The sequence below is a fragment of the Brachyistius frenatus genome, unplaced genomic scaffold (genome assembly GCF_029030835.1).
Source record: "Brachyistius frenatus isolate BFR_SWC_R1_liver_20210118 unplaced genomic scaffold, ASM2903083v1 Contig_34, whole genome shotgun sequence".
Classification (NCBI taxonomy): domain Eukaryota; kingdom Metazoa; phylum Chordata; class Actinopteri; family Embiotocidae; genus Brachyistius; species Brachyistius frenatus.
Window position 1 is genome coordinate 2,909,595 of NW_027210633.1, and position 18,488 is coordinate 2,928,082.

At 42.0% G+C, this 18,488-nt stretch overlaps 2 protein-coding genes across 2 annotated transcripts in view; both read left to right on the forward strand.

Moving 5' to 3' along the window:
• Positions 1-351: 351 nt before the first annotated feature.
• aspa (aspartoacylase) lies at positions 352-12,287 on the forward strand. Its single transcript, XM_069700660.1, has 6 exons — positions 352-792; positions 3,556-3,751; positions 6,944-7,037; positions 7,835-7,942; positions 9,738-9,847; positions 11,138-12,287. Exons 1-6 carry the CDS (start codon positions 551-553, stop codon positions 11,342-11,344), a joined length of 957 nt encoding a protein of 318 aa, XP_069556761.1. The 5' UTR covers positions 352-550; the 3' UTR covers positions 11,345-12,287.
• Positions 12,288-16,421: 4,134 nt separating this feature from the next.
• The window catches only part of abr (ABR activator of RhoGEF and GTPase), a 140,786-nt gene continuing 138,719 nt past the window's right edge, over positions 16,422-18,488 (forward strand). Inside the window, exon 1 of the mRNA XM_069700661.1 lies at positions 16,422-17,476. Coding sequence (XP_069556762.1) covers positions 16,660-17,476 — 817 coding nt within the window. The 5' untranslated portion in view covers positions 16,422-16,659. The remainder of the gene's footprint in view (positions 17,477-18,488) is intronic.

The window sequence follows — 18,488 nt, forward strand, 5'->3', positions numbered from 1 at the left end:
GGTTTGCTTAACATCAAATTGATTTAGAATCCAGTTATGTTATAATAGAGCCTCATAAACTGTAAACTGGATATTTTGGATAGAAAAAAAAACGTTGCAATTGGATTTAATTGCTGCTTTAACATACTGAATTTGCATATTTGCATATTGCAAATACAGTATGTTAAAGGACATTAGTTGAAAAAGCAATTCTGAAAGTAAACGATCCCATCGAGTGTGGCTTATTATACCACTGTAAAAACTAAACTCCATTTTATTTTGAAAGAACCTCACCGGAAGCCCGTAGTTATTGTCCGTAAGTCTGAAAGTGACAGGTAAACAGTGGGGGGGGGGGGGGGGGGTGTTCGACTACAAACGAGATATACGTGTCCAACTCAGCGCATTTTACGTACGGTGACTGACCAAAACAAGCCAGCGGGCACGTTACGTAAGGGCGCAGCCTCAGCAGGCATTTAAAACAGTCTGTGAAGCTCCAGCTGGAAACTTTTTCCTCCACTCGGGAAGCCTCTGCGTGGGACCGGCGTGTCTTCATCCTCGCCCGTATCCAGACATGTCTTCTTACAACAACAGCGCGCGTTTCAGCGAGGCGCGGAGAGTGGCTATTTTCGGGGGGACGCACGGAAACGAGATGTCCGGCGTGACGCTTGTAAACCTGTGGATGAAGAACGGCGCCGAGATCCAGAGGAAGGGAGTCGAGACCAGAGCTTTCATCACCAACCCCAAGGCTGTGGAGAAGTGCACCAGATATGTGGACACGGACCTGAACCGTGCCTTCACGCCGGAAAACCTCAGGTAAACACGCCGGTACAGGCTCGCTGCTGGGTAGTGGTGGTGCTCCTGTTTGTTGTCATGCCAGGCTACATGTTGAATGGAACTTTTATATGGCACAGATCCATAAAACAGACTCACGATTACCAGAAGACCCCTGTTTTAGTTTGATTATTTAATTGTGGGCGCAATCATGTTAAAAAGAAAGAAATAAAGAAAAAAGACACATGCGCACACCTGCACTGTAAGTGGTGACATTTTTTAACTATTGTGATCCAGGCGCGCGCCCTGCCAGACAAAAGAGGAACATAGGCTACTATGGGATCAGTGGTTAACACCACATAGTATGCACACATACGGAAGCCATTAAAGAAGAAGGTTACAAATGTCCTCAAAAGCTGATCTACCCTCTTTTCATCCTGTCACGTGGAAATTTCCATCCGACTGTTACTATCACAGGTACCCTGGTGTGTGTGTGTGTGTGTGTGTGTGTGTGTGTGTGTGTGTGTGTGTGTGTGTGTGTGTGTGTGTGTGTGTGTGTGTGTGTGTGTGTGTGTGTGTGTGTGTTTACTGTGGTCCGTGCCGTACCCTCCTCCGCGCCCCTCTCCCAATAACAGCAGAGCAGCGTGTCCCCTCCTCCCCGACTTCAGCTGACTGTCAGCCAGCAGGAAAAACGTGAGCGGAACGTGACCGAGCTGCAAATGATTAAAGACCTCTTTCTTTTTTTTTTTTTTTTCTCCCATTCGGTCTTTCATGTCCACTAAAGCGGAAAACGGAGTCTTACACAAACGCTGGCTCATGTAGTCAGTGTGCATGAAGACATGCAGCAGCCTATGTGTACTGATGTGGTTGAATAACAGCATCGCGTTATTTATTAAACAGTCCCAACATCCCCCAGTGTTTTTAATAATGTGCATGCTGGTAGTCTTACATACTCTTTTATTGCTTTCTTACTAGTATCCTTAATATTAGTCTTATGTGTGTGTGGAAAGTGCATTTACTTGAGTACAATTTTGAAGTAGCCTACTACTTGCAGTCTGCAAGATTATGCAAGATGATTACTGGATTATTTACTTGTCACTTCATCTCAGTCACATTTCAGAGACATAATGTACTTTTCCCCCCACTACATTCATCCAACATCAGGATCAGAATCAAAATCTGCTTTATCGGCCAGTAATGTTTACACATACAAGGAATTAGACTGCAGTTGTACTTGCTCTCAATGTACAAACACAGTAACAGACATAGATAGACATAGTTAAATATATACAGCTAAAATATAGTGTATATATATACTGTTACTTACATATTACTACAGATATAATCAGGTTATTAAATATTGTGTGCACTTATTAAAGTACTTTTTTTATGCAGGACCATTACTTATAGTACTTTTATTGTGAGGTAATGCTACTTCTACTTCAGTAAATAAATGGAGCAGGCTGCTTCCTGCACCTCGGTCCAGTTTATACAGAAGTGACAGACTTAAAAGTGCCTTTACATAAATGCTTATTTGGGGATCAACATGTGGAATTTCCTTCCTATAGAACTCAGACTGGATCCTGATTTGGATCATTTTTAACTCAAACTGAACCAGATTTTCTGTGTTTTCTTGTTGTCTTCTGTGTTTCGTGTTTTGAATGTACTTATTGAGTTTGTGATTTGCTCTGTCTCTTGTGTTGTGAGTTGTTGAGTTTTATGTTCCATCTAGAGACAGGCATTACAAATCAGCTTAGGCTATAAAAGCTGTGGCCTTGGTTTATGCTGCATACTTGTCCCTCTATAAATAAACATGAATATTATTACATGATTTCTTGTGATTCAGTCTGCATTTTATTACTGGAGGTAAAACTGAGATGACGCTTGGAGTGAAATCTTCCAGCCTCTTCATGCAGATTTTAGTTGATCTCTAAAGATCTTCTCATCGCTCTTCAGCTTCCACTGTTTGGCCTCTCTGAAGGATAACATATAAGAAGATTAAGCGGTTGGAGAATCTTTCTAAAAATAGCTCATGGTGTCCTTTTCTTCTACTTAAATAGACTGACAGCTCTGCTCTTCCACAAATGAAATGTCCTCTCAGCTAAAGTCTGTGCATTCGAGTCCACTTTATCTGCTGCCGCCTGTGTACCAGTGTCCTGCTTCTCCAGACTGTACCGGACAGCCGCTGAAAACAATGTCTAAAGAGTAGATGTAAGGGGTGGCGAGACAATGTGGGCAGCACAGGGGCTATTCTACTGGAGCTTGGAGAATGTCCTGGACTGGTGGTTATTCTGAAACGCTTCAAAAGAGACAGAAAAAAGAGGGTAGGTCTCATTCAGTGGTCAGAGCATGCAGAGTTTAAGTTTATCCTGAGGGCAAAACACATTCCTCAAGGATCCTTTAGTGCACACATGCAAGACTTTGGGAGAAAGTGGATCTAGTTTCTTCGTAACGCTCACAAAAATAACTTCTGTGTCCCTGCAGTTACTCTACATTAAATTAGGTGATCATCAAGTCATCATTCGCAGTTATTCATGTTTTCCTGTCTGAGTACAAACCACAGAAAGAAGTGCTTGTTCTGCAGCTTTCAATCCACCCTGTACAATTTAACCCCACAGTTACTGAGTCAACGTGTCCGTTGTGATTTTTCCCATCAGCCAACAGGTTAAAGTGTTACGTGCCGTGTAGGACGCTCTCATGTAAATGAGTAACATGCTTTATTGCTCATTGTTCCTTCAGCTGGATTGTCTGATAAGCTGCGAGTACTTCGGCACCTGTCAGTTTTGTAATGTGTGTGTCCTGCAGTGCCCCGGGAGGAGACAAGCTGCCCTACGAGGTGCAGAGAGCTCAGGAGATCAACAGGATATTCGGGCCCAAAGGAAGCCCGGACGCCTACGACGTTATCTTCGACCTCCACAACACGACGTCCAACATGGGCTGCACTCTGATTCTGGAAAGCTCCAAAGACCACTTCAACCTGCAGATGATGAACTACATCAAGGTGGCGGTCTGACTGTGATTTTACACATAAACAGCACAAACACACCTGTCGGCACTCAGTTAGGAGCCGTTCCTCTGCTGTCAAAATGAAAATTTAGTACCAGCCATCATCGAGAACTATATAACACGAGTTGTTGCACATACAGTATATATAGAATAGTGTGAAGAATACTGGAAACATAAGTTTTAGGTCAACTTCTTGAAGTGAATGAAAGTAAACTGGTGTTGAGGGGTCTCTGGTTTCCTCTGACCTCCATCTGAGTCAACGTTTCACTAAAATCAGGTCTCTTCACAGAGGCTCAGTTAACATGTGTAAACAGTGGAATGACCTGTTTACCTTTTATGTGTTGGGCAAACTCATTTAAAGGATCAACCACCCAAATACACTGCTGTCTTCGGTAATCAATTATTCTCAGTCAAAAATCACAGATGACGGCTTCTTTATCTTTTTCAAATGCAACCAATAGTGATGTTCAGGCCGTCCATAGTGAGATAGACGTATTTGACCACTTTAAAAGTAAATTCAATGTACATTGTTTTACAATTAAATTGAACAAATTATATAAACACAAAATATTCTATATATTGTTTTATCGCATCCCTCTTAAACAAAAAGGAGGGGTAAGATGTCAGATGTTCAAGTCAAACAGAGACAGACTAAAGCACAAACGCATGCTGTAATAAGAAACAAGCAAGTATTAAGTCAAGACCTATGAGAGCAAACAAACCTCTAATAAACCAAAAGAACAAAACCTCTTAGCTGGTTGCTTCCGAGCACTGTAGCAGCATATAAAAATAAATTTTCGCCAATTAAACTAATAAATCTAAAAGGAATAACAGTAGTCAAGCTATTCCTTGTTACAAAATTATGTGACCCCCGGTGAGAAGGAAAAAAAAGAGCTAAATTATAAAGATTTTTTATTTTGTAACTTAATTTGAACAATTAGTCTTTTCACAGCAAGAGAGATTTTTGAAATTGCCTCAGAGCATCTGCAGCATGTTTTTTAATGACTTGGAGAAGAACGTGACGTTAACTGGACCCTGACGCAGAATATTTGATGCTACACTGACACAGAGCTGCTTTTCTGGATACAAAATTTGTCTTTTGCCAAATTTGCAAAGTGCTTTTAGTGCCATGAGAGCTGATTATCTAACATACAACTTAAATAATTAACAGGAAATGGTTTTATCTGCTATAACTGTTTAACTCAACAACAACAACCTTCTCCACCTCTGTGCTCTTTCCTACAGATGATTATCTGTTATGTGGTGAGGTGTAACAGGACCCAAACGCAGGCACACAGACTCGGGTACAAGTTCAAAACAGTCTTTATTGAACACAGGGTACCTAAAGACAAAGTCTTCTTATTCCTCCCGAGTCGGGAGGGCAACTCAACCGACTCTCACCGGGGAGAGTGAAGCTGGCAGGACCGTTGGACGGATGGTCAGACTCACTGGCTCCGACTGGTAGCTCTGCAGCACCTGGTACTCCCAGGTGGTCTCCCATCCAAGTACTAACCAGGCCCGACCCTGCTTAGCTCCGGCGATCAGCCGAGATTGGGGGCACTGACTGATCGCACGGACTAGAAAAAGAGGAGCAGGAGCCGACAGACAGTATGGACAGACACTAGATGACTGCAGAGTATAGGGTACATATAGTCCGGGGAGGTATATGGTGGTGATTTGGGGAGAGTGGTGGCAGCTGCTGAGACCGGTGAAGGGTGTGGCCATGGGAGATGACAGGAGGCGGGGAGAGGAGGACACAGAACACATGGGAAAACAATAACAAACAGACAGGGGAATGACAGAAAACATGAGGGGAGGTGATTGGGGACAAAACAGAGGAGCAAACAGTAGGAGCAGACAGGAATCCTGACAATTATCATTGTGAGATGATATCAAAACAGCATTTCTGGGCCCTGAGAAACTTCCCTGAGGAACCCCAGCAATATACATTCGAGGACTAGAAGCAGAAAGTGTCCCATTAACCTTCCATTTTTGATACCCACCTGTAACATAGGACTGATTCCTATAATGGCTGCTTCACTGAAATCAGCAGCTCTGAATTTACGCTCTAAATGGCCCTTAATCTACAAGTATCAAAAGATTTCTGGAGATCATGCAGGGCCACACTGCAAAGCCTGTTTACATTCACCTCTCGCTGATGTGGTCAGTTAATTGCAAACTGTTGGTTTCAGTGGAAGTGCTCATTTTTACTTCCTCAGTCACAGACAGGATCGAGACAGGCCTATTGATACTTTTTATGTGTTATTTTTAATTTATAAAAGAAAAGAAGCCCTGCTGAATTCCATGTAGGGACTAATAATGATGTTACATATAGCATTTTGAAACACAAGCTTACTCTGCACTATGTTACATTTGCTTATTGACCAATTTAGAGTACAATTTGTGCTCAGGCTGTTACTGGCTCTTGTTCCTTGTCTTGTTCTTAAACTCAAAACAAAAGCGTGGTGAGCAACACCAGGAAGGAGGAACGGAGCCAAAGGCAACAAACACTTTGTGACTGTGAGCAACAGAACTGATGAGAAATGTGTTTGTGGCTTTTCAGAGATATAAACTGAAACAGGCTTAATTCTGTTAGAAACTGTCCCATAAAGTATTTCATATTTAAATTCCTTGTCTTGGTGATGATCATGAAAACATTAAGTAGAATAAATAAGAGTATTCATGTCCTGTAGGGCAGTGATTTAATTCGTCTAGCTCCGCCTCTGATTCAGAGACCTCTGAGTTAAAGCAGATAAACACAAACAACCACAACCTGAACCATATTTAGATTCAACTCAGAAGAACATAGTTGGACTTTTTTTTTTTTTTTTAATCCTCGGTCCACTATGATGACGTTCTACCTGATAAATCATAAGGAGATGACTCACGATGGCTTTTACTGAAGACCAACACGGGCTACCAGCTTCAGCTTGATTCATGCACACGGTCACTGTGTGTGTGTGTGTGTGTGTGTGTGTGTGTGTGTGTGTGTGTGTGTGTGTGTGTGTGTGTGTGTGTGTGTGTGTGTGTGTGTGTGTGTGTGTGTGTGTGTGTGTGTGTGTGTGTGTCATACTTGGTGCAGATTTAGTTTTCCATGCTGTTGAGCAGAACCTTCATACGCCTCTGTACCGTGTTGCGTTTGTGTGTTTTCATCTGAGATCTTGTTTTTGCTGGTTTTGTGTTACAGAAAGCCCTCGTTCCTGCTAGTTGTCTTGTTCTGCTGAATGAACATCCTCTTCTGAAATATTCCACTTCACGCTCTGTAGCCAAGCACCCCGTCGGTGAGTCCTCTGGTCAGACAGATTTCTGTGGGGACAGTGGTAGGGTGGGGGGAGAGAGTTGGGGAGCAGTTTAAATAAAGGGGGACCGTTCATTTTGTCCATCTTCTTTATCCACTGTTATCCAATCTACAAATAATCTTTGCAGTAAAGTTTCTCAATCTCATAAATCTTTTTATAATTATGAACCACTTATCCACTCGTTTTTCACTTCTATGGTCGTTATGCTGTTCTCTGTGGTTGGTCTTTGTCTCTGTGGGGCCTTTTTGCATAAGTTTGTGGACTTTTTCCACATTTTGCATCTCTGTGGCCACTTTTTCTTTTTCTCTCTTTCTAGTTGTTTTTGTGTCTTTGTGGTAGTTTAGCATCTATTCGTGTTTTTTTTTTTTCACCTGTGGTCATTTTGTATTTTTTCAGAGGTTGGTTTTTTTTTGTCTCTGTGATCATTTTGCTTCTCTGTGGATATTTTCCATCACTTTGTGGTGATTTGTACTGTCATTGTAGTTGTTTTACTTTTCTACCAGAAATGTTAAGAAGTTCTGATCTTGGGGTGTTTGGACTGTATCCAGTCGGCCCATTAAGGCCATGATACTTAAACAAGCCAACTACCTACAGTATGTCCCTCTGACTATAGCAGACAGCAGGGGGTGGTTGGCTGCTCCGCCCCTGACTTCCCCATCTAGCCCTGCTCCTGGACAATGAACCAGGACATTACATTTCAGATATTCCTAAAACATCCATTCAGTTGGTAGAAAACAGTTTTTCCTGTGTAAATGCATCTTTGGATTGTTTCATTGCAGGTCTGGAAGTTGGTCCTCAGCCTCAAGGTGTTCTGAGGAGTAACATCTTCGAAGCAATGAGAGTGATACTAAAACATGCGCTGGACTTCATCGAACTGTTTAACGAAGGTACGACTTCACATTTGAATCTATACACCAACAAAATCAGCAATGTGGCAATAACAACCGGTGATTTTAAAGGATTACACCAATCCAGCTGAAAGTGAAGCATACATAAGCACTGAATTAGTTCATGTTAAACTGTCTCTAGTGTCCAGGCCAGAAGACAACTGCCATTATGATTTACATTGTGTTATGTAATAGACAAATAGGTTGTTTACAATCAGTTTTTTTTTTTTTTATCAGCATCTCTTTGACGAGTAACGTTAAGAGACAGAAAGCCCCCGGCGGAGCGTCTGACTCATCCAGATGTTCCTCCACCCAGATCTCTAAATTTATCTGCATCTGGCCCGTCACGCCTCCACTCAGCCTTTTTCTGTTCCCGGAGGTGCAGAACAGTGTTTGCCATGTGTGTAGGCACGGGGCAGCCTCTCCCTCCTCTTTTTACGTAAACAAGCGGTCTGGGCCAAGTGTGAGTCGCAGTCTGTCGGTTTCCCCCCGACTGTCCCGCTGATGAATGGCCCGCTTGTTAGGAGTTGGTCGGTTTCCATGTCATTAGAGTCTGGCTGCCAACGCTGTGGTAATGTTCTGTCGTGGGACCACACTGGTGCTAATGAAACCCCGGCACGGTGATGAATCGGTGTTCCCGGGCTTTGAAGCCAACCAGCAGGAAGAAACAACTCCTTTAGCTGGAAGAGACATTTTTTTGTCAGAGCTGAAAAATAACAGAAGAATAACCTCCACACTGACTCAGATGGGTTCAAGAGTTTCTCCTTCCTGTTCTCTGCTGCCTCTTGCATATCAACACGGATCAGTGGTGTTACAGGTGGAGAAGTCACTCCAAAAATGTCTGTGCTCCGCCAAACACCTGTGTTGTTCCAAAGGTTGAACAGATACACTTTGAGAGTGGATGAAACCGTCCGGTTTATTGTCATGTAGCTCTCTTTGAGATTGACTTTTATGTTCGAGACTGCAGTTTAGATTCTCTACGAACATTAAAGCTAAACAGATACAAATAAATGAATATATGCTGTGTTGGAGAGTAACTAGTTGCATTTAACAGAGCTACATCATCGAAATACTAAATAAATGTAACTGTCATCTGTGAGAAAACATATGTAATTAAAATACTGTTCTATTCAAAATGTTGGTGATTACAAAGGGGTTTCATCTGAAAATATTCTTTTGAGTAAAAAGCTTATGTGTAGAAAATAATATAATTATACTGCTGCTTTGCATCTTTTTGTCTACCGTCTACATATAGACAGGCTCTGTTCATTTGGCAGTATGAGTTCAAACATCATACCTCTTCAGCATCAGCATGTTAGCACTGTCCTTATGTACATGTTAGAACAGAGCTGCTAGAAAACCAACTATTTACTCCAATCTGCTATTTTTCCTTTATTTAAAAATAACTAAAAGCATAGAGTGTTTTCCTTTTCATGTTAATAAGTGTCATGGACCTGACTTTTATCTGATCTATTCAAAATCCTGGCGAGAAAGATGCATAATAATTAGTTTATTAATGCTGCTCCAATCCACTTCCTTATTTCATGAATCCCCTTGGGGTTGCTGTGTTTGTTCAACATAGATGTTTATTTAAATCTGTTCATTGAGCATCGTCTTGCATATATATTCTTTTATTTAAGCCTCTTGTAATCCAGTGACAGGTGACTCTGTTTGGAACTTCTAACTAGACAAAGTTTGAAAGAGCACATTTCTTTCATCGTGTAATTCCATCCATTACTATATATGCTTCATGTCTTCACACTTGTATGTGTGTTGTTTTCCGTGTGTTGTTCAGGCATGGAGTTCCCTCCTTGTACCGTGGAAGTTTTCCGGGTGTCAGAGAGGATCGACTACCCGAGAGATGCCAATAGAAACATCATCGCCATGGTTCACCCCAACCTGCAGGTAAATATTAGAGGTCTGAGTTACAGCTGCTTAACACTCTGTAGTATTACACACCAGTCAGTCACAACACTAAAACCACTGACAGGTCAGCAAGGTTATCTTTATTATCCCCAGGTGGACAATTTGTTGTACAGCTGGCAATAACAACACAACCACCAGGGACACGATAATAAAAAGGACAATAAATACAAAGGTAAATAAAAGGCCAATAGACAATAAATAGAGCATAAAAATTGATTTGACTTAATAGTTACAATAAAACAAGTCAAAACAGGCTGTTATGTACTTCAGTTGGAGTGAATAATGCTGATTATCTCGTTACACTGGCACCTGTTAACGAGTGTGACACAGTATATTAGGAAGAAAGGGAACAAACAGTTCTTGAAGTTGATGTGTTGGAAAGAGGAAAAATGTCAAGGTGTCAGGATCAGAGTGACAAGAGACAAATCGTGATGGCTAGACATCAGGGCATTTCCAAAGTGGCAGTACTTGTGGGTTGTTCCTGGTATGCAGTGGTTAATACTGACCGAACGTAATCCAAGGAAGGACAACTGGTGAATCAGTGACACGTACGCATTGATGGGTATGATGAGCGAAGGCCAGCCCATGTGGTCCAATCCTCATCTGGTTGGATGAATCATAGTTTCTTTTACATCATGTGGACGTGTGCGTTGTTTATCACTGAAAGAGATGGCAGCAGGATGTGGTGTGGGAAGTAGATAAGCCATCAGAGTCAGTGTGATGCTCTGTGTAATGTTCTGCTGGGAAACCTTGTGTCCTGGTTCTTACTTTGACACCACCTACCTAAACATCGCTGGAGACCAAGCACACCCCATTAATGGAAACAATATTCCTCTGTTGGCTCTCTCAGCTGGATACTGAATGCACCCTGCCACGCTGCAAAAACTGTTCAGGACGGGTTTGTGGAGCATGACAAATATTTGAAGGTGCCAAATTCCCCTGATCTCAATCCAGTGGATTTTCTAATTAGCTGGAAAAACAAGTCTGATTCCCAACTTTGCTTTTACTATCATTGTGCCTTAAATCATAGGACACCCCGAGAGCTCTGGTGGAGAGCTGGCCTCGACAGATCCGACCGTGCACAGTATTAGGCAGGTGGTTTTAATGTTGTGGTTAATCAGTGTATGTTTGCATGACTGAACCTAAAAATCTAAGTTACCATGACAGAGGAAATGAGTGTTTTTTTACTTGACGTGGGAATATATTAGTTGAGTTTGAGCAGCATTCTCTGGTTTCCTCCCCTCCGGTTATTGCTTGTTGTTTTTTCAGGACTGTGACTGGGAGCCGCTGAACCCCGGTGACCCAATGTTCCAAACGTTCGACGGAAAGACCCTCCACTACCAGGGCTCCGGCACCGTCTACCCCACTTTCATTAACGAGGCCGCCTATTATGAGAAACAACAGGCGTTTGTGACCACCAGGCGAGAAACCTTGGTAGCCAGTGCCATCAAGAAAAGCATGAAAACGGCCCCGTGAGGCGAACGGGGAACGTGAACAGCTGCGGCGGCAATCTGTGTACATATTTTGCACTTTGCTCTGTTAGCAAATGACAGACTCTCTGCACATAATGACTAGATACCAACTTTTACACACTGATTTAGTTTTGTATGCGTTTCCTATCTGAAAATCAATTAACTATGCAAAAAGCATTTGCAAAGAGTCACTGTGAAAGTCTTTGATCTGAAGACTGCTGTATTTGTCGTGGTACGTATTTATGATACAGTTGTTATTTAAAAAAAATAAGATTTACAATAAATCAGCTAAGTTTTTATAATAGTAAAGGCCAGGCCTAATCATTTATGGCTTATGAATCATTATAAACACTCCTTTGAAATTTCCTCTACTGCTCAGGAAGGCCATTGAGGATCATACCTGCAACTCTTCACACAAAACTGTCGTTGTTTGTCTCCTAAAATATATTTGTAACATCGTTCGGAGGGTGTTTTGTGGCCTTTGATACTACCTACCTGTAACTCCAGTGGTTGCATCTGTGGTGCTGTCCTATTGTTGCCTTAACCAAGAAGTTGCACAACAAATTTGGAGTGGAATTTGTATAATTATTATGTGTCAGATGTCAGGATATTATTTTGATAAGAAGTGGTACGTGTTCTGTCCCTCTACACGAGCTCTGGATACGGTGTGAAACAGGTTTTATAATAATATATTTGTGTCTATTTTGATATACTTGTACTGTACGTTTGGTTTCAAGTGATGTTTAGGACTCGTTGAATCTTGATAAGCAGATGTACTTTCTAATGTTTTTATGTCTGTGTTGTCTTAAAAGTGTTTTGCTGTGGTCTTACAGTAATTCATTTTTCAATGAGCAATATTTCTGTTGGAACCATTTATGTGATGAGTAAAATTCATTGTCCTAGAAGTCCTGTGGAAATTATCCAAACAATAAATAGTTCTATGTTAATTTATGCTGTTTTATTATTTGCTGATGCACTCCACACTGTTGCTTTGATTGGATGTTCATTTTGTCATGTAAGGTCTCACCTGCAGCCACAAGAGGGTGTCACACAACCACTAACAGAAGTTCTCTTCATAATAAACTCTGTTGCAGCACAGATTATAATGTAGTAAGCAGCAGCAGACTGTCAGAGTTGGATGTTTGGCTCCTTCGTCTCTCACTGATGCAGGCATGTCAATAGACTGCAGCCAGCATGCAGTCATTTAAGGAGTTTACCCTGTAACTAGTTCAGTTGCTTTACTTTCCTGCAGGGAGTCGTAGTAGAAGGTAAAGTTGGTCTGACTACCCAGAGCCGCAGTGCAGGGGGACCCTTGAAAAGCCCGGCATATGGTCTACAGTACAATGAGAAAGGAGGAATGAAATGTGCAGATTTAAGCATATATCACAGATTATTATTTTTATAATTTGTTTTGATGTGCTATTGACAGTCCATTAGTGACTGCCCTTAACCACTACAGGTTCATGTGTATAGGTTTTGGCAAAAATATTTATAATTTTTTTTTTTTTCTAAAAATGTGTGAGACATGAATTGATAAGAAGAGGGCCCACAGAGCCCCAATTTTTGTGCTACACCACAGCAGAAGCTGCGATTGTACACTTGCACAGTCTTTATGCTTTATATATCTGGAAGCATGTCCATATTCGATGTCTTTACTTTCTCTTTAGATCTGGTAAAATAATCATTTGCAGTCCTGTCTTCGCTACACTTTATTGAAAGAGATAATAATGTTCTCTAACTCCTGACCAAATTTTATTCTCATTTGTGTCATTTTTAAGATTAAAAAACAGCATCTGTCACTGACTCTGCATTTTAGCAGACTGCTTCTGACATATTATTTTTGTGCACACATGGAGCTTCTGCTGTGATTCTGTATGTAGCAGAAAGGCTGTTCAGTGTTTATGGAAGACACACATGTGTTTATAATGACAGTAAAGTGCTACAATTGCAGCATCGTTGAAGATTTTGTTCGTGCCTCTCATGTTTGCCTCACGTTATCAGCTGCTTCTCCTCATGGGCAGGAATAAATTTAATCTACCAACTAAATCAGAAATGTCAGGAATCCAGGACATCTGGGTCTGGATGGAGGTGAAGGAGGCTGAGAGGTGTGGTGAAACGTTAAAGAATATGTTCAGTTGTGGTGCAAGAATTGTTGGAGTAAAGTCATAGTATGTTTTGCATCAAAGCACAAAAACAACACAGGTGAAAATTACCAATGATCTTCTCATTGTCTCAGACAGTAGACTCATCTCTATACTTGTCCTGTTAGATCTTAGTGCTGCATTTGACACCACCGATCACAACATTGTATTATAGAGACTGGAACGTGTCATTGGGATTAAGAGACCTGGACTAGTCTTGTTTAAACCACATTTAATAAAGATTTCAGTTAGTTCACATCAAAAATGACTTTTCCATGAACACTTAAGTAAGTCATGGAGTTCCACAGGATTCTGTACTGGGACATTTTTCACATTGTACATGCTAGATATTATCAGGAAACACTGCATACATTTACATTGTTATGCAGATGACACCCAGCTTTATTTATCTATGAACCAAAATAAGTCAGTTTGTAAAACTTCAAGCTAGTCTTAAAGACATAAGGACCTGGATGACCTTCAATTTTCTTCTTCTAAATTCAGACAAAACTGAAGTTAATGTATTTGGCCCTTAACACTTCAGAAACTCACTCTCCAATGATATATTTACTCTGGGGGGGAAATCATATGTCCTTTAATTCACAGATGACGCATCTATTGAGCACCTTTGATTAATGCACACTTGTCGGTTTGGATCGAATCAGTGGCGTTTGATGAATGGCTAATGAGATCGAAAGAAAACCAGCTACACTGAGCCCTGCAGTATTCCCCTGTCGAGTCATTATCTTTGGCCTGAATACCAGACTGAGCAAACTTCTTAGGCTTCTGTGTTACTGATATGAAGCAATCATATCAGTAAAGTCTGACTGTCTCAGCTGGACAGTCCAAGTTATGCATTCCACAAACTGATTGTATTGAGCACCTGTAGATTAACCAGAAAAGTCCATACATTTCCTGCTGTATCACATCAGTGTTGTTACTAGTGATGCAGTTTCATGACTACTGGCTGGTCATAGCCTTTCTAGTCTATTCATTACAGTAACCCAATCAGGGTCCTCAGGCCTGCAATGAGTGCTGATCAATGGCTCCTGAAAGCTTTTAGGGAGAATGATCTATCAGTTCTGGGCAGGAATCCAAACGTCTACTCAAAAATACCGAGTGTCCATCTCTTCCTCCACCCCTCCCCTCCCTGTCTATAGTGATATCTGCTGTATAGCGTTACAGCTCTCCTTTACTGGAAATCTGCTGCTTGGCTGCTTACCAAGTTTTTTTTTGTTTGTTTTATCATCTGGACACAGCTGCATGGATCCTGCTGAGCTGAAGGAGATCACAGGGAAGATTTAGTCCTCAGGGCGTGATGATGTTTATCAATATGAAAATCACAATGATCAAGAGATTTCAAGGTAAGATGTGTCTTATTTTTCTGCTGCTAACTCTTAACATACTGAACTACCGGTACTAGGAAAGGCAAAGTAAATGTTTGTCTGGTGTGCCACAGATCAAATGCTGACCATTACTCAGCACATGGTTTTATGCAGGGATAAAATGGCAGAAATGAAAACAAGCAAGAGAATGAAGATGTGTTTATCCACTTGATGTTATCCAATGGACAAATGCATTTAAGAGGCACTGACGTGTGCATGTACATGTGGTTCCAGCAGTATATGTGTTTCCTCTAAGGACTGATTGAAAGTAGCCTGATAAACCCGAACACAGAGCTCTTCTCTTCCTTCACGTCAAACGACCAAAACCTCCAGCTAGAGGGAAGGAGGCTTGTGCCCTCCTTTAACAGTCCTGCTGTGCAATAATGCAATTTGGTAAATCATCACTGGTATCTTTGGAAGATGCCTGCCCATGCCTTTGAAATGAAGTGACATCATAGAAAGAGAAAGGAATATGGGTAAACCCAGTACAGGAGGCCCCTTGAGCCAAGGGTTCATTTTCATTTTGTGGTACTCACTTGGGTTTCCTGGATATTATTATACACATTTCAAATATGTCCTGATAAGACAACAACAACAAAAAAGGTCTGTGTCATTGTGCAGTGCTGCTTGAATAGAAACCACAAGGAACACAATCGGAAAGAAAACCAGACTGTGATTTTTATTATTTCGTTAGAATAGGATCAGTCGCCTTTGTTCAGGACTTTCAACTGCATTTATCTAACATGTTCACTTAAACCAGGCTAAACCTGCATATTAGCAGGGACACACTCTATCCAGTAGGTCTGTTTAAGCTGAAAGGTGCTCAAATAATACCAAACTATTAGAGTTTGCTGCTGGCACTTAAATTAACTGTGAACATAACAGATTTTTTTTTTATCATGAAGGTAAATTTTCCACGACAGTTAACTAGTTTACATCTTAAGCCTTCGAGCATGCTGGTATCTGAATGATGTAAAAATGATTAATTATTCTGAACACTGTTTTGACTTTGATAACAGACCACCATTTCATCTATCATATCATTGTCTCAAAAATACGAATAAATTGTGACCTAAAATGTGTACCACATGGTGTAAACATTTGACAATTGCTTCGTCTTCTACATAGTAGATGTTGCGTTTATATTTTTCGGGAATTATGTGGTATGGTATGATATTGATATTTTATCTTTAGTCAAGAAGTACGAACATTTGATGGAAACTATTTTATGATATAAGTCTCATTCTATAAATACTACTATTATCAAGGCAGTTATTGTGTTTCTTGTGTTATCGTTTAATTATTTATCGCGTTATTTTTTTTTGTTCCATGATTTATTTATTTATTTTTGCTTTTTCAATGTTTTTAAATTGAATTTTGATAGCACTAAAACATATTTTGCCATTTACAAATAGTAAGCCCCGAGCTTCGTGGTTGATGTTGCAGCAAAAACAGCATACGCGAACACATTTGTCCCAGCGGTACGTGAAGGCAGCGCGTCTGGATACAGGAAGTCTCAAAACTTTTAAGCGTAGCGACAAAACTTGTTATCCGCATCACACACACATGCGCGCACCGTGCAGACGTACGCCAGCCAGTTGTATACGTGAAGATGGTCAGAAAGTGGTCAAGTTAATATCGACGGAGTGTGATTTTCATCAGAGGACAAGAGGAGAAGACGGGGAGGTGGATATATGCGACAGAGACGCCGGTGCAGCAACTGTCGGTGAAGACGAAACAGTTCGCTTCAACGTTGGAGAGCAGACTGCGGAGAGACCTGCGTGCACGTCAGGATGTGGGAACAGGAGGAATTTGCGAAACACTGGAGGAATGAATTTCCGGACGGAAAAGTGCCTCAAATGGACCTGAACTCTGTGGAGGACATCGAGTCGGAGCTGGAGACATCTAAATCCAACCTAAAGAGGCTCCAGAAGGCTCTGGCGGAGGAGAAATTCAAGGTGTGCTACCTGCAGACCACCATGTCTCGACAGAAGAGGAACAACCCGCTGAGGTTCGAGCTGAAGGATGAAAACTTTAATGCCGAGACGTTTGGCTTTTCGAAGACGGGGAATATTTGGAAACCGCTGCGGCGGGACGACGAGGGCGGCGGGGAGAGGACCAAGGTGTCCGACTCCGGGGGCGTGTGGCTCCACACCGCAGGTAACACGGCGGGGCTCCGCACGCCCTTCGGCCGGGAACGGAGCAGGTTCAGCGGCAAGACAGGTAAGCCCGTCCCCATCCCCGTCCCGCCAGTGAAGCCCAGCTTCCAGAGAGCGGGCACGGTCCCTGTCACCGTCTCCCAAACCAATGACAACGAGGAGGGCAGCGACCGGGAGTACGAGGATGCGGAGCTGAACGAGAATTTCGTCAGAAATAACTTGTTGGCACCAAAGACCGTCGGCAGGGACGGCCAGAGGACGCCCAGCGCATACCGGGACAACCGGCGGCCTTTTCGGCACAGCAGGGACTTTGACTCCGGCGACGACGGGAGACTGTCGCCGTCCTTCCCGCATATTTACCGCAGAGCGTCCCGGGGCTCCGGGTGCAGCACCCCCGACCGCAGGAGCGACGGGTACCTGAGCTCCGACCACGATGACTCCTCCTCTGCAGGTAAAGCCAATACTACAACTGCTGCTATTAACTTAAGAAATAACAAGACGAACTGTAAACACGAGAAGTAATGGCATGACACAACGTTGACATAACACAGCACAGCAGTGCAATCAATGAAGGTGTTGATGTACAGAGCAAAAGTCTGACAGGCCCCGAGTATTAAACTTACCAAAGCACAGCTAATGCATTTTAAATGTGGCAAGAGGCCTGCTGTCAGGGAACTAAGTCCTCTTCACTGATAACACTATACTCCAAATGTAATGAAATATGGCATGTTTTCATGGAAAAAGAAGAGAAAGATTTTTTTATCAGCCAGTGCAAGTTTTGCATTTGAGGATCGCATCAGTTTTTTGGACACTGACCAGCATGTCAATATTTTCTTTTCGCACAACCTCATTGACTGTCCACCAGTACACAGTGACCTACAACAGATCAACATTGTTATGTGATTTATTTATCCCTGGCTCCTGCTCCCTCTTGCTGTGACTTAGCCAGCTTGCACATCACCAAACTAAAGAGCCGCTGCTTGTGGTTTGACTCAGGAAGGACCAGGTGCGAAGTAAATGAGACACTCTTAAGCAGTGTTGTCAGACCTGCCTCCAGAGAACTAACACCGATCACCACAAAGCCTGCTGCACTTTTCATGTCCGGGCAAAACAGGAAAAATAAGCCACAGTAGTAGAGATTAAAAAGTAATTTCCTTTGTGAACCCGTCCTCCTGCAGCACTTTGGGTTTTTAATCATGTAGGTTCAAGGTTTACCTCAAACTAGCAGTCCAGTCTTTGTGCTTTTGGTACAGTACGTCAACTGAGACTTTACGAGCTCTTCTACTGATGGATGCAGTATTTTCTTTGTGTGAAGCAGTCCATTAGGAAGTCTATCTAGCCTGACCTTTGGGAACAGATGTATTAACGGCTGCTAAGAGGTCTGTAGAGGTGTTACATCAGCCTCAAAGGAGCTGCAGTGTAGTTGGGAAAAACCCCCGATGCAGTCTAATGTATTCAATACA

Bases quoted from the DNA above. Each gene is read 5' to 3' on its own strand.
- aspa (XM_069700660.1), top strand. From the start codon at position 551: ATGTCTTCTTACAACAACAGCGCGCGTTTCAGCGAGGCGCGGAGAGTG. The intron at 7,038-7,834 runs GTGAGTCCTCTG...GTTTCATTGCAG, and splicing joins TGTAGCCAAGCACCCCGTCG to GTCTGGAAGTTGGTCCTCAG. The intron at 9,848-11,137 runs GTAAATATTAGA...TTGTTTTTTCAG, and splicing joins TGGTTCACCCCAACCTGCAG to GACTGTGACTGGGAGCCGCT.